This window comes from Plasmodium relictum (genome assembly GCF_900005765.1).
Source record: "Plasmodium relictum strain SGS1 genome assembly, chromosome: 14".
NCBI classification, from domain to species: domain Eukaryota; phylum Apicomplexa; class Aconoidasida; order Haemosporida; family Plasmodiidae; genus Plasmodium; species Plasmodium relictum.
In genome coordinates this window covers 1,078,952-1,103,287 of record NC_041692.1, presented here as the reverse complement: position 1 = coordinate 1,103,287, position 24,336 = coordinate 1,078,952, and the positions used below count along the sequence as shown (strand labels likewise).

The window sequence follows — 24,336 nt, the reverse complement described above, 5'->3', positions numbered from 1 at the left end:
AAATCAATTATATGTGTAATTTTTTAAATTTATAATCTATATTTATAAGAAAATTGTTAAAAAGAAGACAATATGTTTAAATATGATAAAATAAAAAAGGGTTGGAGGGAATTAGGTAGAACTGCGAAAGTTGTATATGGATGCTTTTTTTTTAACATGATTCTACTTATGGGAATAACAACAAGAAGGCATTTGGCTAATAAAAAAGCAGTTGATTTTTATACTAATAAAATATTAGATTCAAACAATGAAAATGAAGATTGGTATTGCTACAATGTAGCAAAACAATATCGTTATGAATGTGCATATTTAAACGAGTAAAAAAAGATTATAAAAAAAAAAAAATAATTATATAAACAAATAATAATATTTAAAATATTAATAACTTTAGAAATATAAATTATGAATTACATATTTTAAAGTACAAATATATGCTTATTTTATTAATTTTATTATTTCCTTTTTCTTGATTAATATAAATTATATATATTCATTTATATGTGTATATTAATTTTTTTTTTTTTTTTAGAGAAGAAATGGAACAATTACAATTGTGTAAAAAACTAGATTTAGAATTAGAAAATTGTCGGAATAAATTATATGATTATATAAAAGAAGATACACCAGCTATGAAAAATATTCCTCATATTATAAACAAACCTACATGGATGAGGGATCCAATTTGGTTTCAAAATTTACAAAAAACAAAAAATAAATAAGTTCATTAAGAAAAAAAAAATCATTATTATATTACTAACAATATTAAATTATTATAATATGATTATAGCATTATAATTTATGTTACTGATATAATTTAGTTATTGAAAATATATATATATATATATATATATTTTTTTTATGTTATTAGTTTTAAAAATGGAAATTTTTTTTCCTCATTGTTTTTTAGAAAAGTTACCATCCGTGAACTATGTTTAAATTAAGACTATGTAAAATGAAAAAAAATATATTTTTTCTTAAAATTTTTTGTAATTTTTTTTTACTGGATACATTTATTTTATTCTTTTTTAATTCACATCTATGTATTATATACATTTACACTTTAACATTTCATTTTTTAATTTTACTATACATTTATTTTTGAATATATATTAGCATACAATTTAACTTATTCTTGATAAGTACTTATATATATATAAAACAAACATTTTATTATTTTTTTTATTTTTCTTCGAAACATTATTGATGTTTTTTTTTAAAATAATGATAGATAATTTCCTTATAATTAAATTTTATTTTACAATTTTTTTTAAATTAATTGATTTTTGTTACTCTTTTCAAACTATTTTTGACAAATTTTATATTGAATAAATTTTAATTTTTTTATTATATTAATTTTTTTGCGATATATTCCATTGCATCCTTTATTTTAAATATGTATTAATAATAGATATTTTTTATTATTTTATTTTTTTTTTTTTTTTTGATATAAGCATTATTTGATATATATGTTTTTACAATTTTTTTAAAATTATAAAAAATAAATAATGAAAGGATTCTACTAAAAGAAACATTTTCGTTATTAAAATATTCATGCATATAACTATTAAGAACAAAAATATAAAAAAAAGTAATATTAAAAATAAAAAAAATATAAAGTATAATAATTCAAAGTAATAATAGTATCTACAAAAAAATAAAATAAATAAAAATAGGTCAATAATAAATATAAATATAGATAAACGCAAACAAATATTAATCTTAATAAAGTACAAATTTTCATAAAAATGAAAAAGGAAATTGATTTTAACATTTGTTATGGAGAAGAAAAGCAAAATTTGATAGGCTTATTAATTGAAAATAATTTTGATGAAATATATGAGCCGATAACTACTGAAAGTTTAAGATTTTTTTTGCCCTTAAATGGAGTTTACTTAATTGATTTTCAATTACACTTTTTCAGACAAAATAATATAAAAAAAATATATATAGTTGTAACTCATCATGAAAAGGAGTTGCTAAACTATATTGAAAAGTTTCAGAAGAAAAAAAAAAAATATAATGATTTAGATATTGAAGTAATTAAAATGAATAAAAAAATAAAAACATTGGGAGATGCATTAAGAGATTTTAAAAAATGTGTAGAGATATATGATGATATTTTATTATTACTTTCTGACACCGTTCCTGTAGCTAATATAAAAGAAATCATTAAGGCTCATTTTACGAATAAAGAAAAATGCAAAAATCAGATAATGACCCTTATATTATCTCACTGTACATATGAAAATAGATCATTTAATGATGATTTTGTAATTGCTTATGATAACTTCACTTTCAAACTTTTATTATTTAAACCTTTAAAAAACAAAAATAATTTAATTTTATCCAAAGAAATATTGGATGAAATAAATAGTAAAGAGAAAAAAAATACAAAAAATCAAGAAAAAAATTTAAAGACAAATAACAAGGAATACACTAATAATTCTTATAATTTAAATACGTCAACTAATTCCATAAGAATTGCTTATGATTTAGTTTTACCTAACATTTTTATTATCACACCTCAAGTTTTCAAATTATTCGAAGATAATTTTGATTATCAGTGTATGCGTAAAGATTTTATTTATAATATATTAAATCAAGAAATAAAAATAGAAGAAATATACGTACACGAATTAAACGACGATTATAACTACACAGAATGTAATAACATAATAACTACCTTATCAGATTTTAGAATTTACTTTAAATTCTTTAAGACGTTAATAGAAAAAAATGTTCATCCATTTCTTTCAAATGCTAATTATCTTCTACCTGAATTTCCAAAGCTTATTTTTAATGAGCCAGGTGTGTACAGATCAAAAAGTGCTGTTATTGATCATTCATGTAAACTACTAAAAATAGTATTAATTGAAAGTTATAGTGAAATATTAGAAAATTCAACTATTGAAAATTCAGTAATAGGAAAGAATTGTAAAATAGGAAAAAATGTAAAAATTGTGAATAGTATTATAGGAAAAAATTCTATAATAAAAGACAATGTAGTTATTTTAAGTTCATATATAAGTGAAAATGTTATTATAAATGACAATGTTTTTATTGATGAATGTTGTGTAATAGGGAAAAACATGAATATACCTTGTGACATTAAAATAAATAAGTATATGAGATTAAGTGTTTATAAATATTTAAAAGAAAAAATTAAACCAAAAAAAAATAAGGAAATTTTAAATATAAATAGGAAAAGAGAAGACAGTGATAATAAAAATAGTCAATCAAATTTTCAAGAGCATTATCCACTAAATAAAGAAAATGATGCAAACCAAGAAAAAAATAATTATAATATTTTAAATTCTGAACCATTTGAATTAAATAATTATATAGTAAAGACAAAATATTCAGATGATCAATTAAGATTATTTTCATTAATTGGTAATTTACAAAATTATATAAGCATAAAAATTCCTTCATCCTCTTCGGAAAATGATTCACATGAAGAAAGTGGTAATTCAGACTATTCTATTTCTAAAAGCAATAAGACAATAAGTGATGATAGCATAAGTTACAAAGAAGATGAGTTAAATAACGATTTTAAGAACCTTGATGATATAAGCAATCACTTCACTAATGTAAATGAGGAAAAAGAAAAAAGTTCTTTTGTAAAAGAAATATCTATATTATGCAAAGAAGCTATTGAAAAACCTCAATATATGAGCCACAAAATTTTAGAAATGAAAAGTTTTAGACTCTCTTTAAATTACACCGATCTAGATGTTATAATTTCTTTTTTCCCTGTTTTTTGGGAGTTCATTAATAATATTAATTTTGACAAAAACACATGGATAGAAAGTTTTGATAATACTAAATTAGATTTATTATTTTCTTCTTTTCTTCTAGATGATCAATTATATTATGAAACAATATATGACCTAATATTAAATTTTTCAAAAAAACAATTTTTAACTAATAATGTAAAAAATAATGTATATGGATCAGATAAATTATGTAATGCTTTTGAATATATATACCATTCGGATATATTTGAATTTCATTATTTTAATGAGTAAATTAAAAAAAAAAAAAAAAAGAAATAATATATATTGATATGTATGAATTTTTTACTTATTTTATATTTTATTTATTTATTAATACAGATGGATGAAAAAAAATGAATCAGATGATTATTTGAAAAATAATGAACGGTTAAAAGCTTTTGCCAAATGGTTATCAGAAGAGTAATGTAATGTTTTAAAAAAAAAGAAAAAAAAATGCTTATTAAGTGATAATAATTTATATTAAAAAATATACATAAGAAAATTATATAAAATATAAAGTTTTCAACTTTTTAAATGAAAAAAAAACTTCATATATTTATTATTATTGTTATCATTAGTAGAATTTTTTTGATACTACACTCTATTTTATCTTTTATTTATATACATAATGACCTTTTTTATAGATGCCTCTATAGAACATATTTATAAATAATTTAGTTTACATATTTTTATATATTTGTATAATTTACATAAATTTCTGTTGTTATATCATTTAGTTAACATTTATTTATATATATTTATTTTTAATATTATGTAAAATTAAAATAAAACTATTTTTTTGTGATATAAAAATAAATATTAACAATTGTCCATATTGCTATACCATTTTTTCTTTTACATATTATTAAAATTTATATATTATATATAAAAAAAAAAAAGTATCTAAAGTAATAACATTAATCAATATAAAACATACACCAATTTTAATTATATATTTTGTTCTAGGCATGTAATATAAATAAAAATCTTTTAAATAACTAAAATGAAAAATAAAAAAATAAGTATGCATCAGAATATTTTTAACGAAAACTATTTCATGTAGTATAACCTATTTGTTCTATGATATTTATCTCTTTTCTCATAAATATTATTAATAATTATTAGAGTTTATTATGTTTAACTAATAATATTTAAAGTATGTAAATCATAAGCTCTATATATTAATTTTAAGGGTTTTATATCTTTTCTTAATATAATTATTTTCTTAATGACAATTGCATTTTTTCAGATAGTTTAAAAATAGTTTTATTTTATTTTTAATATGAAAAAAAAGAGAGTACAATATAATATAATTACCTTTTTCATACTAGGACAAAAGTGAAATGCGCATGTATAATAATAAAAATATAATTTTTTTGATACTATAAAAAATTAAAGATAATATTTAATATATTAATTTAAATATTTATATATATATTTTTCTTCTCATGTATTCTTGAAAAAAAAAAGAAAAAAATTAGCATTCATACAGATTTAATTATTTCTTTATTTTTCCTTACTTTTTTTTAATGATTAAGTTTTTTACTAATTTTCCTTATTACAATAGTGTATGAAAGTTACACTTTATTTTTTAAAAGTTTTTCTTTTTTTTTTTTTTTTAATTAGTTAAACTAAAAATATTAAAATATTAGTAATATATTTTTATAAACAGTTGTTTGTATTATTTGTAACATAATCATTAATTTTTTTATATTTTTTATTTATTATTTATTTATTTATTTATTTATTTATTTTTCTTTTTAAAATTTATAACACAATAATTAAAAATTATTTATACTTTAGTTATTTAATTAATTTTTTTTTTTTTTTTTATCTAAATTATTATTACTAATATCCTTATTACGTTATCACTGTTCAAGTAATCTCTATTTACATATTTATATAATCAATATTCAAACTATTTATTATATAATAAATTTTATAAAATCTTCAATATTTACATTTCTATTTGTTATATAATTTATCTTATTGAAATTTATCTTTTTTTTTTTTTCTTTTTTTTCTTTTCATGTTATCATGATTAATTCATGACACTGATTATTAATTTTGTAAAGGATACATCAAAGTTTAAAAGTTATAATTTTTTTAAAATAATAAAAAGAAAAATTTCTTTTAAAAACATGAATTCCAACTGTGAAGTTACAATACCTGAAGAAGAGTTGCAGAAGTCTGAAAGTTTATTTAAAGAGTTAAAAGAATTAAATATCAGTTACAGAGAAGTAAAACATGGAATAGCCCATTCTATTAAGGATTTATTAGGAATGAATTTAGAGAATCCAAATAATATTATAAAAAATTTATTTCTAAAAGATAAAAAAAAAAATTTTTTTTTCTTATGTACCCTAAATTGGAAAACTGTTGACTTAAAAAATTTAGCTAATATATTAAACACCTCTAACTTAAGGTTTGTTGATGAAAAGAATTTAAAAAGTATTTTAAATTTACTACCAGGATGTCTTACCCCACTTGCAATGAAGTGTGATAAAGATAATGTCGTAAAACTTTATTTTGATTCAGAATTAAAAAATATGGATGAGCTAATAATTCACCCAATGCATAATTATAGTAGTTTGTATATGAAAAAAACAGACATAGTAAAATTTTGCGAGTTGCATAATCATTCTCCAGAATATATAAGCATTGAAGAAGAGAAAATAAAAGTAGATAATCACAAAAATAATAAAGAATCACATTCAAAATGTAATGTAAGTAATAAGGCTGATGATAAATTAAAAGAGTGTAATTTGCTAGGAATCACCTCAAAAAAATTAGAAAATTTTTCAGACTGGTATACTCAAGTAATAGTAAAAAGTGAATTAATAGAGTATTATGATATTTCAGGTTGTTATATATTAAGACCTGGAGCCTATTACATATGGGAGTGTGTACAATCTTTTTTTGATAAGGAAATCAAAAAATTAAATGTAGAAAATTCATATTTTCCACTTTTTGTAACAAAAAATAAACTAGAAAAAGAAAAAAGTCATATTGAAGGTTTTAGTCCCGAAGTTGCATGGGTAACAAAGTATGGAGATTCGGATTTACCTGAAGAAATAGCAATTAGGCCAACCAGTGAAACTATAATGTATTCTGCTTTCTCTAAATGGATTAGATCTCATAGAGATTTACCTCTGAAATTAAATCAATGGAATACTGTGGTTAGATGGGAATTTAAGCAGCCAACTCCTTTTATAAGAACAAGAGAATTTTTATGGCAAGAAGGCCATACCGCTCATAAAAATGAAGAAGAAGCAGTGAAACTTGTCTTCGATATATTAGATTTGTATAGAAGATGGTATGAAGAATATTTAGCTGTTCCTATTATAAAAGGATTAAAAAGTGAAGGAGAAAAATTTGCAGGAGCAAATTTTACTTCTACTGCTGAAGCTTTCATAAGCGAAAATGGAAGAGCTATACAAGCAGCTACTTCTCATTACTTAGGTACAAATTTTGCAAAAATGTTTAAAATTGAATTTGAAGATGAAAATGAAATCAAGCAATATGTTCATCAAACGTCATGGGGATGTACTACTAGATCAATAGGAATTATGATAATGACTCATGGAGATGATAAAGGGTTGGTGTTGCCTCCAAACGTTTCTAAATATAAGGCTGTTATTGTACCAATACTATATAAAAATACAGATGAAAATATGGTATATTCCTACTGTAAAGATATTGAAAAAGTTTTAAAAAATGCACAAATTAATTGTGTATTTGATGATAGAAGTTTATACTCTCCAGGATATAAATTTAATCATTGGGAATTAAGAGGAATACCTATAAGAATTGAAGTTGGTCCTAAAGATATTCAAAATAACTCTTGTGTGTTTGTAAGAAGGGATAATAATGAAAAGGTTAATGTCAAAAAAGAATCAGTTTTATTGGAAACACAACAAATGCTTGTTGACATTCATAAAAACTTATTTTTAAAAGCAAAAAAAAAATTGGATGAATCTATTGTAAAAGTTACTGACTTTAGTGAAGTTATGGATGCCCTGAATAAAAAAAAAATGATTTTAGCTCCATGGTGTGAAGATATAGCCACAGAAGATGAAATAAAAAAAGAAACTCAAAGGTTGTCTTTAAATCAAACAAATACTGAAACTACCTTGTCAGGGGCTATGAAACCGTTGTGTATTCCATTAGATCAACCTCCAATATTACCAAATACCAAATGCTTTTGGTCAGGAAAACCAGCCAAAAGATGGTGCTTATTTGGTAGAAGTTATTAAAGATTTTTTTTTTGAATTTTTTTTTTTCTATATTGATTATTATGCATATATGTGCTTTTTTTCTTTAAACCATTTTATTAAGTTTATATATATGTATATATCAAAATAATACATCTATTTTTTTATTGTTAAAAATTCTTTTCTGTGCATTTTGATCTTGTTAAAACTTTCCAACTTAATTTTATATACATTTATATATATATATATTTTTAAAAGCAAAAATAATGTCGATCTTTTTATCAATTTTTTTTTTTTTAATCCATATTTTTATATAAAAATCTAAAAATAAAATTGTAAAACTTTATTTCAACTTTTTCCCATAAATTCACATTCCTTCTTGTTTAAAAAATTTCAAATTAAAATAACCTAGAGAACAATCACTAAGAGACTTCATTATAATTTTGTGTATTTTGCTTTCATTCTTTTTTTCTTTTTTTTTTTTAAATAGCCTTTGCCTCTTTTGAAAAGTTACTTTAAATACTTTAATTTTATCTGGCATAATAATTCTTTTGATATTTTTTTTTTTTTTTTGTATTTATGTTTTATATTTTTAATCTTGAGATTTTTTTTTTGAAGTATTATACTTCATATATATTAATGTATTTTACCAATTTTTAGAATTAAATATTACTAATTTTTTAAGCTGTTTTATTTTTTATTATATTATGTTCAATATTTTTATCTATTCTTGTATATGCATATATTGGAATTTTCCTTTTTTTTTTACTTCATATCTCATTTTATTTAAAAAATGTTTTTTTACATAATATTTGAATATTTTTTTTTTTAAATTTTCTTATTATAATATTATTTTGTGCATATATATTTTTTTTTAATTTTTATAAGTTTTATGTTTTTAATTCATTCTATAAATTTTGATAGTTTCATTAATATTTAGAAAAATTTTAAATGTTTGTTTGAATTTTTTATATAAAACTAAAATAAATATGGCATCGAGTATTTTATTTGAAGATCGTTTTGTTATAAGTAGTGTAGATAATTCAAAATTTGAAAAAGTAAGCAGAATAAAAGCTAAAAGTACTGGTTATGATGCTGAATTAATTCTAGATGTTCATTCAGAATTATTTAAAGTGGAAGAAAAAAAGGTAATGTATTATATTATTTATTTATAATATTATTTAAATTATTTAAATATATATATATATATATAATTATAATAGGCTATTTATCTGGCTCTACAAGATAAATTTTTAATGAAAAACGATGAAAAAATATGGGAACAAACTGAAAACATTTCGTTAAATAATATTGAATACATTATGAGTGGAAGAATTTTTAAATTTGAAGAATTATCATCTGAAAGAAGGTTTAAAATTTTATTTTCATAATTAAAAGAAAAATTATTTATGCAACATTTTCATTTTGTTCATAATAAATATTTCATATTAATGATATTTTATGTATAAAGGAATTTCTATATATAACAAATGTAATTCATTGAAAAATTAATCTATATTCATATTTCTTCTTTTTTTTTTTTAAAAGAACGGTTTATGCTTCCTTTGGTGGATTGATGATGGCTTTAACTGCTGATAAGCAGTTTATTGGAGATTTGGAAATAGATATGAAAATTTATTTACTCACAAAAAATGTAGATATTGAAAGAACAAGAGAATAAATAATGAAGTATTCACTTTTTTTATAAATAAAATAAAATTAGTAAATAAAGCATCATTATTCTACTCTTATTTGCTTTTAAGGTCCCTCAAAAAAGTGTTACTAAATGCCAATACAATTATTTCTAAATTAAATAATATACCATAAATTCTTAATTTTTTTTTTTTTGAACCTTTTTGACTTATTCATTTTAATTTTTTGTTTGTGCAGACTTTTATTTTTTATTTTAAAATATATATATGTATATATTCATAATAATGCTTTTAAAGTTATATCCTACTTTTTACTATATTATATATCTTGTATAATACATTTTTAAATTGCCATATCTTTTTATTTAGACATATAAATTTTTTTTCTTTTATTTTTTTAATTATTTTTTTTTAAATATAATGAAATGCATTATAAATTATTATCATTTATATCTAGTTTGATTTTAATGTTCTTATGCTAAATTTATTATGAGATAAGTGAAATATTAAAAATGAAAAAAAAAAAAAAAAAATTTTTTTTTTTTGAAGTATTCAAGCTTTATTCAAAAATGATAAATTTAAAGGAATAATGTATAGAAGTTCAAATTATTTTTGTTTTGGAAGAACATATAAAAAAAGAAAAGAAAAGAAATGATTATAGAAATACATAAATGAATAATAATAAAAATAAATAGTTAAATATATAAGCGAGATTATTTATATATTAATAGTTATATATAAATATTTTAATATGTATAGATAGTTAAAAAAAAAAAAAGAAAAAGTAAAGCAATTCCATTAAGAGGTATTATACTTTTTATTTCATATATAAAATTTATTTTTATCTACTTTTTATATATTTAGTACTATATTTAACATTTTTAAGAATTTAAGATATAGTTTTTTTTTTTTTTTTTTGAATAAATTTCCTTAAATATAAAAAATTAAAGATGATATTTATCGTAAAAAAAAAAAAAATTATCCGGATTTAAACAGTAATATAGCTACTTGTCCAATATAAAAATAAATAAAATTTTTAGTTTCATGAGTGACATAAGAACCAAAATTTCTTCCTACTACACAATGCCAAGTGGGATCATATTTTCTATCAAATTCTTTTTTTATATGAGCAGCGATGTCCTTTTCAACATTGTATTTTTGTAAAGCTTGACTTGCACAATCAATAGCATCAATTTGCATTTCTTCGGTCATATCTACATTTTTTACAACTGCATTTTTATTTGCTTTTCTATCAGCCATTTTTATCAATATATTTCTTTTTTTCCTTTATAAATATATTTAATTTATGTATTATCAAAAAATAAATATTAAAATGTAATAATAAGTAAGAATATGTAACAGTTATTTGTATTTTCCAATAATTACTATTAATATAAGTGGATATATGAAATTAAAATAAACTCCATCAAATTTTATAATGCTTCTTAAGTAATATGTATCTAAATTACATAAAAATATTTTTTTCTATCGTTAATTTTTTTTTCCTCTTAAATTCATTTAGTTTTTTTAAATAATATAAATATTTAAATTATACAAAACAAAAAACGAATTATAAAATCTTGTTATTTTACTTGGCTATTTTAACCTCACTATTTTTTTTAAAATATACTTACTATTTTAATACTTTTTATTAATCTTCAAAGAATTTTAATTAATTTTACAAAATATTTATATTATATATAATAGTGTATATTGGCGTATAATAAAATAATATAAAAAATTCAAGATTATTTTATTTTCTGCGTCTAAATAATAATGAATTAACTTTTCAAATATTAGTCATTTTTTTCGTAAAGATATTCTTGAAAATGATTATAAGAAATGAATAATGATTACAAATTTTATATGTAAAAACTATAATTAATTTAACTTAAATATAATAGCATAATCAAGTAAAAAAAAAAAATAAAATAGTAATAATAAATAAAAATAAATAAAATAAAATATAGTAAAATAAAGTAAAATAGTAAAATAAAATAAAAATGAAATTCTGGAATGCTAGATAAATTTTAGCATTTTCATCTTTTTACTTTATTTCATAAATATTTTTTTGATTAATATTTTAAAAAAGAATGTTATATTTTTTAATAAAAGTATAATTTTAAGATAGAAAAACATTTACATTAATTTTTTGTATTTTTATTTATTATTTTTTTTTTTTTATGTTTTTCCTAAACCTTAGCATATCTTATGAAATTATAAAAAATAATTTATATTTATTAAAAGACAAAAAAAAAAATACAAAAAAAAAATACAAAAAAAAAAAAAAAAAAAAAAAAAAATTTAAATAAAAAAAAAAAAAAAAAAAAAAAAAAAAAATACAAAAAAAATTTATATATACATATATATAATAATAATGATAATAATAAAACAAGAGGAAAAAAAAATAAGTATATAAAGGATGAATGATAAAGTAAATATCTAAAGGAAATTTATTTTTTAATATGCATGAAATTTTTGATTAAACCAACTGGATGTTGCTCCAGGAAGATCACTTGCTGACAAGTCAGAAACTTTAAAATATTCTGAATTTGTTAAGAACATTTTCGTAATAAAATAGGTAGAAACAAACTGTAAGAAGGATGTTCCAAATAGCATGAATCTCTGTCTCCAGTATGTATCGAATATATAGCATATCATAAAAATTATAGGAAATGAGAGTATGTAAAATATGCCAAAAATGTACATCTTTTTAAGAAACCTACGAATTGGTGATATCTTTGACATTAAAAATAAATTATTTATGTTAACATGATATATAATAGTCAAGATTATTCTTAAAAATACTATTATATAACCAGTTATATTATCGTTATCAAAATATTTTGAAGATGATTCCATAATATATGTGTTATCTAATATAACTAAAACAATCTATAAAAAAATAAAGCAAATATGACAAAATAAAGTAACATATTAATTTATATAATGAATGAAAATTATTAAAATAAAAAATTCAAAGTATATAATTTATAAATATTTCTATCAAAAAAGAAAAAATTAAGTATTATATAAGAGCTTTAAATAGAAAATTTAAAACTAATTTTATCAATTAAATGTTTATTCAATGATTCATTTTATGATATGCAATATTATTAATAACATTATTGCATAGTTGTATATTCTATATATTTTTAGATTTTTATAATTATCTGAAGACAAATATATATATATATATATATATATATATATATATATATATATATATTTATATTTATATTTATTTATTTATTTATTTTAATTTTTTTCTTACATGAAAAAATGTGATAAGAGAAAATATCACTTTAATTCTTATGAAAATATTAAAACTTGATTCAAAAATTGTTAAACCGTAACTTAATGAAAGTAACATGGTACACATAACAATTTGAGCTAAAAAATTCAATAAATTAAAAAAAATCTTAAAAATATGTATACCAATACCATTTTTTGAATAAACTAATAAATGAATAAATAAAAGAGAATTTGACAATAGTTGTATTAATATTACAAAAGTTACACATAGAATCATTCCATGCTTATGCTTTTTAGATACAACATTTTGAATAATTTTACTACCATATTGAAAAATTAAAAATATATATAAAACAGTTAAAATAAAAGTAAGAATGGGAGAATACTGTAATTCATAAGAAAAATGAGATTTATTTGTTTGAAATATATTAACTTCATATTCAACAGTAAATCCATCATTTTCATATATATGATCAATAATTTTTTCATAAAACCCATTTTTATATAAATTATTATACATATTAATAAAACTTTTCATATTATCAAAATTATGATACTTAATAAAGAAAGACATATCTCCTACCTCAACTTTAGTGAAATTTTTTTCTAAAAATAAAAGTCTTTTAGGACTTTCAAGAAATGTTTTTTTATCAAAAATATTTGAACTGTAAAATTTTGTGTCATCATCTAATTTTGCATATGCTAGACTTGAAATATCATGGAGTTTTGATGCATATGATAAATATTCCCAGTAAGCTATTTTAGTTTTTATACTTAATTTCAAATTATTAATAAGGCTATCATAACAGTCATCAAACATTAAAAACCAAACATGAACACGATGTGTCGTCTTGGCAGTTATATCTTTATTCTCATAATTAGAATTTTTTTCATTCCCTAAAGATGTGTAATTTAACATTTCTGATTGCATTAATTTATTATTTTTTAATTCACTGTAAATTTTATTGAATGATATTGTGTATTTATTATTTATAAAATTTTTTAACTTATCATATGTTTTACTATTAACTAAATCATAATACTTAAAATTAAAAGGTAAGTTGAAATTATGAGTATTTCTTAGTTTTCCAAAAGAAAAACATTTTTCATCTTTATTTATATATCTTTGTTCATTATCCAATATTAATGTTATTCTTTGAGGAATAAACTCTAATTTATTACTGGTTAATACATAGTATGCATTATCATAATTCATATTAAATAAATTATTATTTGTGTTGTCCTCTTTATCATTTAGTAATTCACTACTAAGTTTATAATAATTATGGGTTAATTTTTCATATATATTATCTTTAAGTCTCATTTTAATTTTGAATTGGCAAGTTCCTATATTACAACTGAATTTTGTTAAATAATGAATTTTTTCATTTTTTTTTATGTTAAAAGTTCCTTGAAATACTTTTCCTTTCACATAAGTATTAGCTATAAAAAAAGTTAAAATCCCAAAAAAAAAAAGATAGTTTACTCTTTTTGCCATATTTTTTATTACTTTCTGTATTTAATTACTATAAGTATTCTAAATTTTTATAAGGCTTATTTTTATTTTACATCTAAAATATTTTTATTATTTTTTTTCTCTTGAGATCTCTTTTGGTTTTTATTTTTTCTTTCTTATTTATCTTATTATTTTTTGTATTAATATATTTATCATTTATTTATGCAATTTCGATATTTATTTATTTTTTTTTTTATAATACAGAACTTTTATATTAAGCCAGTTGAAATGGAAATATTTTTTGGAATATTTCTCCTGTATAGACATATTATTTTAAAAACAGATATGCATATAAATGTATAAGTATTTTTAAGTATAAAAAAATATTTATAATGCCAAACATAAAAAATTACATGCATTTGTTTCTATCATTATGATTATATGGGAGTATAAAAAAAATTATAGTTTAATATTAAAAAACAACCTTAAACTGTGAAATGGGTAAAAGAAAAAAAACAAAAAAACAAAAAAAAGAAAATTAGATAAATGTAATTCTATATTATTTAAAATATAAAATTATAAAAAATTGTTAAATTAACATATCATAAAAATATATTTCCTTCATTTTTTTAATTAGAACTTAATTTAAATACAGCATTTTTTTTGTAAGTAATATTCCTTAATTTTATTTACTGGTGTTAATATAAGACACTAAGAAATATTAAAAGATCATTGAACATCAACAAAACATTTAAATACAAAAACTAGATATATTAAAAAAAAAAAAATAGTTAATTTATAACATGATTCAGTGACTTTACTAAAATTTAAAAAAAAAAAAAAAAAATGGAAAATTATTAAAAAAATGGTAAATAAAAAAGAACAAAAAAAAAATTGAGCACATTTATATTATTTCTATTGTTCATGAAAGCTTTCTCTTAAGAAATATATATATGATTAAATATCCCACAATAAATTTGAAAATTTTTAGACAATTTTTAGCACACATTTTAACAAATGCAAAATGTGTAATTAATTTTTTTAAATTATATAATTTTAATAAAATTTTATAATCTTACGTTGCGTTTTTATTAAAAAATTAAAAATAAAGTGTTTTTATGCTCATAAAGCATATATTTTAATTTTTATAAATATAAAAAACTGTATATTTATTCGAATAATCTTTAAAATTAACTAATAAATGTAACTACTAGAAATATTGTAGGAACTTAGTTTTAATATGATTAAAGACTCAATATTGTTAACATTTTTTCTTTTGCTAAATATATTTTTTTTTATTTTTATGTCCATATATATGTTGAATTAGGTATATATGCATATTTATTTATTTAAAGATGTGTTCATGAGTATGTTCTTTTATTATTTTTAATTTTATGTTATTTATGTCTAACTTTAAATTTAAAGGTATATATTTAAGGGAATTTTTATTTTATAACTTTATAGTTTATTTATGTAAAGTTTTATTTTATAAAAAAAGAGAAATGGAATAACAATAAAGAATTAATAATGTGGCATATGTGAACGTAAACATAAATATATTTATGCATTTATCTTTTTTTTTTTCTTTTTTATGTTGTAAAAAAAATTGAAAAAAAAAAAAAACATAACAAAGTAAAATTCAGATATAGTAGCTAGCTACTCATATTTTTTTTTAAATATTCTTTTTTTCTTTATATTAAATATTTATAAATAATTAAATCATAAAAAATATGAATCTTAAAACATTATTTTTATTAACTGTATCTTAGCATGTTCTTGCTACATATATGGAATTAATTATATTCATTTTTTATGGAGACCTTTAAAAAAAGTTGTAAATTTTTTTTTTTTTGTTTCATAAAAAATATATCACATTAATTTAATTTGGCACTTTATTTTTACATAAATTTTAGTAATTTCGTCTTTTTTTTTTTAAGCAAAAAAAATTCTTGTCTTTTCCTAAATTTTAAAAGAGACCACGAAAAAATATAAAATAAGAATTTTTTTTTATATTCTGAACAAGTCATAAGAATAAACAAATTATGAATTAGTTAACAAATATATATAAATGTGTAAATGAATATAAAAGAAAGTATGTGAATAACTATGCTACAATTAACCAACACGTTTATTTGATCTTGTGTCCTTAAGTTAAAAATTGGATAAAAACTCATGAAAATGAAAATTTTGTGAGTAAAAACATTATTTTCAATTTATTATAAAATTATAAAAATAAAATAAACAAAACAAAAAAAAAAAAGAAAAAAAAAAAATTTTATTTAATTGATATAATAGAAACGTAATTAAATTAAAAAAAAAAAAAATGTCAGATATATCCGATTTCTCGGAAAGTGAAGAATTTGATGGAAAAGAAAGAAGAAGAAAATTTTTTAGTAGAAAATCAAAAAATTCAACCACTTCAAAAAAAAATCTTACAGAAAAAACAAACTCTTTAAGCAAAAATAATAGCTTAAACAATGTTGAACAACATGATGAAAATGGGAATTTATCAAATCAAACATCTGATACATTTAAATCTTTAAAATCTACTACAAAAAAAAAGAGTCCCCAAGATGATAATACGATAAATCCTCAGGATTCAAAAACAATAAGGCATATTTTTAATTCTTCGAAATTAAAAGTCGATGGGAAACACAACACAACACCAAATGGAAGAGTAGCAGACTGTGTTATATCTCCACCAGAGTTTTTTTTATCTCATATTTATCATGATAATAAAGTTTTTACTAAAAAATATGGACATTCTATAGTAGAATATGACAATAAATTTTTTATTTATGGTGGAATTAATTCACTAAATGAATATTTAAATGAATTCTTAACGTTTACTTATGGTAGTAATGTGTTTACTTCTAAAAAGTTAAATATAAATCCAGGAAAAAGGGCTTACGCATCGATGACATTAGCATATAGTGTTAAGAATAGCCCATGCTTATTATTATTTGGAGGATTATGTGGGCCTAATATATTAGCAAAAGACTGCTATATGTATGATTTTATGGAAGACAGATGGTCTATGTATTCTTTTAAATTAGATATAGTTCCAGAAACAAGATATGGACATGCTTATACATTTTGTCCAGATACATATACAACAGTTATTTGGGGAGGAATAAATAAAAATAATGAATTATTAAACAGTGGGCATAAATTTATAAGGGGAGAATGGTCCGAAATTAAGTACAAAGGTAACTGTCCTTCTGGTAGAGTTTTTTCTTCTATGGTTTGGCTAGATAGAACTACAAAAGATAATGTAAATTATAGTTTTCTGTATTTATTTGGTGGAGATTTATCGAATAGAGGAAGTCCAACTAATGAATTGTGGATTTATAATTTGAAAAAAGAAAATTGGATATTAGTAAATAATTCTGCCGGAGAAGCTCCTTGTCCAAGATGGAAACATGGTGCTGTAATTTTTGATAAAAAAATGTGGATATCTGGCGGTCTTTTTTCTGGATGGTTTTCTAATTATACTGTCCCTGATCTATATGTTTATGATATACCATCTAATTGCTGGTTTAACTGCCAAATATCATCTAAAGAAATTAATTGCTGCTATGATTATGGCACTTTAAATTTACACTCGCAAACGAAAGCTTTTTTTCTATTTGGTGGAAAGAATTCTAACAACGAACCTACCTCTTATGTGTGCAGATTTGCACCATTGTGCACAATTGTCTCAATTATGACTATGAGAAATGAAATAAATAGATTATCAAATTATCTACTTGACGTAAAGAGCGAATCAGAAGATACTGCAAATAATGTATCAGAAATACAAAAAATTATTCATTCTTTTAGTTTAGATATAAAAGATTTTAAAATTATATTTGAAGCTTTAACAAACAGCATACATATAATTAGAGATAATATAGAAAATATCAACAAAGAACTAACTCTTTTAAAAAAACAGAATACAGATCATGAAAACGCAGAAAATTTAATTCAAATTAACATTGAGAGTTTAACTAAACGTATAGATACCTTAAATGAATTTAGAAATCAAGTAATTAATTCAGAAAAATAAATTAAAAAAAAAAATGGAAAAAAAATTATTATGAATATATGTACACAAAAGAAATAAACATAGGTGATAAAGAAATTTACACAATTAAATAAGGTCTATTAAACTTCTGTTATTTTTATGTTATTTATATATATCTAAATATATTATTCTTATTAGATTTTTTTATCAATATTTATTAACTTTACTTTAAAATTTTAACTTATATCTTACATTAAGTATTGGTCTACCAATATTAATTTTGTCTTTTTTTTTAATGTCATTTTTTTCATTTATTTTTTGCATTTTCTGGATCTAATAACTATTATTCTATTAATTATATCAAAAATGTCTTTTTTTTTAGTTAATTATATATTTTTTTTTTATCTTAAGCTATTTTTTCTTTTTTTTCATTTAAATTACATTTCTTATTTTTCTGATTAATAATTCTTCCTTTTATCATATGAATTATATATTTTTTCCTTTTTTTTAACGTTTATATTTTTTTTATATTTGTGAACTAAAATAAATATATTCTATATATATATAATTTTTATCATTTCATATACATATAAATATATTTAATAGACTTACATATTTCTATACATTTTTGGAAAAAAACAAAAATTTTCAAAAAAATATAATTAGACATGTGAAATTTTTATGTTAAAAATTTCCACACATTAAAAAATTATAATTGAATATTATTTATAAAAAAAATTCAATCTTTAAAAAAAAATATTATTAATATTAATTTGTGAAGATTTTATAATTTTTTTTCTTTCATATTATATCAAAAAATATTTAATTATTAAAATTTTACTTTATTTTGGTAGTTAAGAATAAAAAATTTTTATGATGTAATGCTTTTAATAAATAGTATATAAAAATATTTTAATAAAAGAACATAAAATATTCATAATATATTAACTTCTGTAAATATGAGAAATATTTTCTTTTAACAATAAAAATAAATAGTGAACAATATTATAATAATAGTTAATGATATGTAAAAATACTTTTTTATTTTCTAAAAATAATACATAATAGTTTATGATATCATGCTCGTATGATATATTTAAAATTGTAACTTCTTTTAGATTCTTAACATTAAATAAACAAAGGGAAAAGCATGACATACAAAAAAGAAGAAACAGAAAGAATAAATATAAAAAAAAATAAATCAGATGAAATTCTTATATATGAAGAAGATGACCTTTTTTCTAATTCTACATTTTCTGACATTGATAATTCATACATTTTTTGGAAAAATGATATAGAAGAATGGTATTATCTAAAATAAAAGAGAAAATTAAAAGAAAATTTATGTACTACATTTTCAAAGAATCATTAATGTGTATTAAAGATGAAAACTAAATTATAAATTTTTTTATATTTATTTTCAGTGAAATTTTTGAATTATGTAATCAATTCGAAAGTTCAGAAGATGAAATTAAAAAAAACGATATAAAAGAAAATGTGTATGAATCTAAATCGTATTCTAGCATTGAAATAAATACATTACCAGTGGAAATTAATAACATACTTGAAAACAATATGCTAACTGAAAATGAAAAGTAAAGAACAAACTTTTAGTTTAATATGTGTAAGTAGTAATTGTATTAAAATATTTTTAATAATTTTCAATAAAATTTAATATTTAAGTTGATTTAATGAAAATGGTTTTAAAAAATATTTATAACTTATAAATATATATAAGTAATAAAAAAAAAGAAAATAAAAAAAGAAAAATTAATCAAGTAGTTCATAAGTCTATAGCATATATTCTCAAAAAAAAAGAAAAAAAATTCTTATATAAATAATTTAAAGTATTTTTTATTTTAAAATGCATAATTAATCTTACTTTTTATTTCTTCTACAATATTGTAATTTACTTTTCTAAGTGAGATATATGGTTTAAAAATTTCTGAGTACTGTAAAAGATTTTTTTGAGTCATTTCTGAATATTTATTGTCATTAGAGTAAGATTTTATTTGAACAAGAACTCTATCTGGAAACAATGGAATTTGAAAATTTTCATCTTTGTAATGCCTTAATACCAAAATAACAATATGATCACTATTGCCATATTTATTATGAAATATATGTGCTTCGGTAAAAGTTTTATGACTTAAGTAATAATCAAATGACCTAATTACATTTTTATAACTATTATGAACATTGTATTCTGATACTATCTTAACATCCACTTTATTTTTTTCGGATGATTTCAAAAATGCACCTTGTTCAAATTTTCTTAATAAACAAACGTTTTTTAAATGGTTTGGTTCAAGGTATTCTCTGAATAACAGCTCTTTATTTTGTGGCTTCGGAGATAATATATTTAACTCTTCTTTTGAATCATATTTAAAATAATAATCAACCCATTTAAATTTATTATTAACATCTGATGCTTTGGTTATTATATTTATTAATGTTTTAAAATTTGTATCTTCTTCAATTGGAATATTTTCTTGACATATATATAAGCTACTCAATGAATATTCAGTATATTTAAAAAAGTTATTCTTTAATATATTGAAAAGTGTATCATCCAATAAATTCGTTTCATCTCTTTTTATTGTACTTATATCATTTCCGTCATTGTTATCTTCTTCAGTTTTAACATTTAAATGATAAATAAAATCATCAAATATTTCTTCTATATTCTCTTCCATTTTAAATTATCAATATAATAAAAATACAATAATTAAAGATAAAGTTTTATAATAAAAAAAACAAATAATTCTTTATATTAATAGCATCCTGAAATTTTTATATAATACATACGGTTTAAAGGTTAAATAGTAATTCAAATATTATTTACTGATTTTGATTCACGTTAACTATAAAAAATTAAAATCATTTGAAAAGGAATATTTTTTTGTTAATAAACCTAAAATTATATTTTGTAATTATTTCATACAAAATGTGCAATAAAACTCTAAAAGTATCATTCTTTTTCTTAGTCTTAATGAAATATATTTATACTTTAATCAGCAACAAAATATGCCTTTTACAAAAAAAAAAAAAAAAAAAAGAGGGATGTTTAAAAATTTTATAAAGAAAATAAATGAAAATTTCCAAAAATAACTTCTCTTGAAATAATAATTGAAAATGTATCAATCTTTTTGACGATTAATAATTTTTGTACAATAATTCAACATAAGTTTTTTCTTTTTCATTTTCCATCACATAATATTAATTAAATTTTTAAAATAAGCTGTATTTTATTTATTTTTATTTTATTTTTTTTATAGAGAATGAAATTTAACTTTAAAAAAAACATATATCCTTATATAATCACCTAAAAAAAAAATTTTGAAAAATATAAAAAAAAATTAAAAAAAAAATTACTAATGAATAAAAATAGTAATTTTTTATATAAAAATTGAAAATTATATTAAAAAAATTTATATAAAAATTATTTTTATTTAACATTTAATGTTAAAAAAAGAAAAAAAAATGGCTTTAAAATTAATAAAAATTCATGAAGTACAGTTTTAGTATGCAAAAAATAACACAATGAAAAAATATACTATTTTTAATTAACTTACCTGGCTGGCGTTTGGGGTAGCTCACGCATTACCCTGACGTAGCTCGGAGCAGAGCATTGCACTCAGCTGACTGTGATGAGCTATAGACTCTCCATATGGAGGGTGCTAACAGCAAAATTTTTGCCCGTGGCATATTTCATTGAATGATTATGCCATTACAATTTTTAAATTATCAATTATTTACATAAGTACAATCCATGACAATATTAACTATATATAAATAATATATATATAGTTTTTAAACTATCTTTAAATATTCTTTTTTTTTTTTTTTTAATTGATGTTTTAACCGATATCTTATGAAATACATTAAATTGTTTCTAAAAATATTAGTATTAAGGTATTTATATTAAAAGAAAGCTTTTTTTCTATGATTAATGCTACTTTTAAAAAATATTTTTTTCATTAAGTATAGCCTTTTTTTATATCTTCATATTAAACTACTATTTTATTAACTCATAGAATATTTAAAAAGTTTTATAAAACATTAGTTTTTTTTTTTCTTTTTTTTAAATCATCCTTTTTAAACCATATAATCAGTATTTGAAAAGAAAAAAAAAACATACAACTAAAATAAGTAAATAAGAAATTTTTTATGTATTAATTTTTAATTCAAAATTCTTTATTCCAAAATATTCAAATTTTATCATTTGCTATTAGAATTTTTATTTAGTAAATTTTTCTTTTATAAAAAATGAATGTTCTATATAAAAAAAAAATATTTACATAGCATCCTTTAGTATCGTATTTCTTAATCTTTACAACTTTAAATAAATAATATGTAATATTTTTTCTTCAATTGGAAAATTATTTAAATAATTATATATATTGTAAATTTTAAAGGAAAGTAGTTAAATATTAGGAAAAATTTTAAATACAATTTGTTACCTTCTAAACATATTTTAAATATATATGTATATATATCAACAGGAATATCCTGTTTATTTAGAAATTATAAAAAAAATTATTATATTTTTGTGCGTATGCATTTTATATATACATTTTTTTTTTAAATCGAAAACGAAAAATTTTAAGTTTTACATAAAATAATTCATTAGGATTAATGTATACGATAACACTTTTAAAAAAAAGCAAAATTAAAATAGAGAAACAAAAATATATATATAGATATATCAGTTTTACAAAATTTTGTATCACAATATTTTTAACTATAGAAATGACAAGGTTTTATTTTTCTTTTTAAGCTTCTTAATAAAAATTTGTACTTCAAAATTTACATTTAAAATTATTTTTATAGAAATAACTTTTTTTTTAAAATTATGAATATATTTTTTATTTAATGACTTTTATATTTCATTATAGTAAAAAATAAAAATATTAATAAAGAAAAAAAGTTTTTTTTATTCTTTATATTTTAAGAGAACATTATAGCAAAAGTGAATATATTACAGTATACCTATTTTGGCACACTCAAAAAATAGAAAAAATACTTTAATATATAAAAAGTTAAATATATATTTTATTGTGTCTATTAATATATATAGTTATTGACTTCTATATTTTTGCACAATAATTAAACAAATATATACGTATCTATTATTTTTGTAATTAATAATAAATTTCAATTTTTTATATATATTTTTATTTTAACTAATTTTTTTTTTGTTCAAGTAAAATATAAAATAAAATTAAGGAAAAGAGAAAATATGAAGATGTAATTAAAAAACAACCTTTTTGTTTCCATTTATGTAATAAGAATAATGTAATTCTTAAAAAAAAAAAGTAATCATGATAAAAAAAGTATACTTATAATAAAAGAAATGCTCATTTTTTTTAAGGAAATTTAAAAAACATAGCTGTTATAATTACCTTAAATATCTGTTTAAAATTAAAACGTTACTATTTGTTTTTTGTCTTTTGTTTTTCTTCGCAAATTTAATATTTAAAATGTGAGAACAAAATTATATATTAACTTGTAAGTTCTGGAATAATTTTTTTAAAAGTAATTGAAATATTTTAAATAAAAAGGAATTTTTTTTATATTATTAAAGGAAAAAAAAAAAAATTCGTAAAACAGGATAACATTTACACATAATATATATTAAAAGTACATACCTAAATTTTCTTAATTCGAAGATAATATATATTTTTTTTTAATTCAAAATATATTTTAATCAGCAATTAAATTTTTTTTATACACATACAATTCTAATAAACTTTATAAGGTACTAATATAAAATACAAAATTAAGGCATGCATAAGAATTTTTATTATTTAAAAAATTAAAAAAAAAATTTCATAATTTATATTGTAGAAATATCAAAAAGTTATTGTATACATTTATATTTATATATAACACAGTAAAATATTTTTAAAAAAAAATCCTTAAATCTTTAAAAATTTGAGCTACATATATTAAATATTAGCACCTAATCCCTTTT

At 18.9% G+C, this 24,336-nt stretch overlaps 9 protein-coding genes and 1 non-coding gene across 10 annotated transcripts; 7 read left to right on the top strand and 3 right to left on the bottom strand.

Moving 5' to 3' along the window:
* Positions 1-72: 72 nt before the first annotated feature.
* Positions 73-719, top strand: PRELSG_1430100 (conserved Plasmodium protein, unknown function; the record flags this gene model as incomplete). The annotated part of the gene is made up of 2 exons (XM_028679369.1): positions 73-317; positions 530-719. 2 exons carry the CDS (start codon positions 73-75, stop codon positions 717-719), a joined length of 435 nt encoding a protein of 144 aa, XP_028535089.1.
* Positions 720-1,745: 1,026 nt separating this feature from the next.
* PRELSG_1430000 (conserved Plasmodium protein, unknown function) lies at positions 1,746-4,200 on the top strand (the record flags this gene model as incomplete). The annotated part of the gene is made up of 2 exons (XM_028679368.1): positions 1,746-4,024; positions 4,116-4,200. 2 exons carry the CDS (start codon positions 1,746-1,748, stop codon positions 4,198-4,200), a joined length of 2,364 nt encoding a protein of 787 aa, XP_028535088.1.
* A 1,717-nt stretch (positions 4,201-5,917) lies between these two features.
* PRELSG_1429900 (proline--tRNA ligase, putative) lies at positions 5,918-8,032 on the top strand (the record flags this gene model as incomplete). The annotated part of the gene is made up of 1 exon (XM_028679366.1): positions 5,918-8,032. The coding sequence occupies one exon, from the start codon at positions 5,918-5,920 to the stop codon at positions 8,030-8,032; it is 2,115 nt and encodes a 704-aa protein (XP_028535087.1).
* Positions 8,033-8,979: 947 nt separating this feature from the next.
* Positions 8,980-9,671, top strand: PRELSG_1429800 (RNA polymerase subunit 8c, putative; the record flags this gene model as incomplete). The annotated part of the gene is made up of 3 exons (XM_028679365.1): positions 8,980-9,138; positions 9,214-9,359; positions 9,539-9,671. 3 exons carry the CDS (start codon positions 8,980-8,982, stop codon positions 9,669-9,671), a joined length of 438 nt encoding a protein of 145 aa, XP_028535086.1.
* A 949-nt stretch (positions 9,672-10,620) lies between these two features.
* On the bottom strand, positions 10,621-10,902 carry DLC8 (dynein light chain 1, putative; the record flags this gene model as incomplete). Its single annotated transcript, XM_028679364.1, has 1 exon — positions 10,621-10,902. One exon carries the CDS (start codon positions 10,900-10,902, stop codon positions 10,621-10,623), a length of 282 nt encoding a protein of 93 aa, XP_028535085.1.
* Positions 10,903-12,102: 1,200 nt separating this feature from the next.
* PRELSG_1429600 (integral membrane protein GPR180, putative) lies at positions 12,103-14,395 on the bottom strand (the record flags this gene model as incomplete). The annotated part of the gene is made up of 2 exons (XM_028679363.1): positions 12,103-12,537; positions 12,917-14,395. 2 exons carry the CDS (start codon positions 14,393-14,395, stop codon positions 12,103-12,105), a joined length of 1,914 nt encoding a protein of 637 aa, XP_028535084.1.
* A 2,281-nt stretch (positions 14,396-16,676) lies between these two features.
* Positions 16,677-18,401, top strand: PRELSG_1429500 (conserved Plasmodium protein, unknown function; the record flags this gene model as incomplete). The annotated part of the gene is made up of 1 exon (XM_028679362.1): positions 16,677-18,401. One exon carries the CDS (start codon positions 16,677-16,679, stop codon positions 18,399-18,401), a length of 1,725 nt encoding a protein of 574 aa, XP_028535083.1.
* A 1,108-nt stretch (positions 18,402-19,509) lies between these two features.
* PRELSG_1429400 (conserved Plasmodium protein, unknown function) lies at positions 19,510-19,958 on the top strand (the record flags this gene model as incomplete). The annotated part of the gene is made up of 2 exons (XM_028679361.1): positions 19,510-19,664; positions 19,784-19,958. 2 exons carry the CDS (start codon positions 19,510-19,512, stop codon positions 19,956-19,958), a joined length of 330 nt encoding a protein of 109 aa, XP_028535082.1.
* Positions 19,959-20,218: 260 nt separating this feature from the next.
* On the bottom strand, positions 20,219-21,055 carry PRELSG_1429300 (conserved Plasmodium protein, unknown function; the record flags this gene model as incomplete). Its single annotated transcript, XM_028679360.1, has 1 exon — positions 20,219-21,055. The coding sequence occupies one exon, from the start codon at positions 21,053-21,055 to the stop codon at positions 20,219-20,221; it is 837 nt and encodes a 278-aa protein (XP_028535081.1).
* Positions 21,056-21,926: 871 nt separating this feature from the next.
* Positions 21,927-22,090, top strand: PRELSG_1429200. Its single transcript, XR_003699299.1, has one exon. It is a non-coding gene; the product is annotated as a U1 spliceosomal RNA (small nuclear RNA).
* Positions 22,091-24,336: the final 2,246 nt, after the last annotated feature.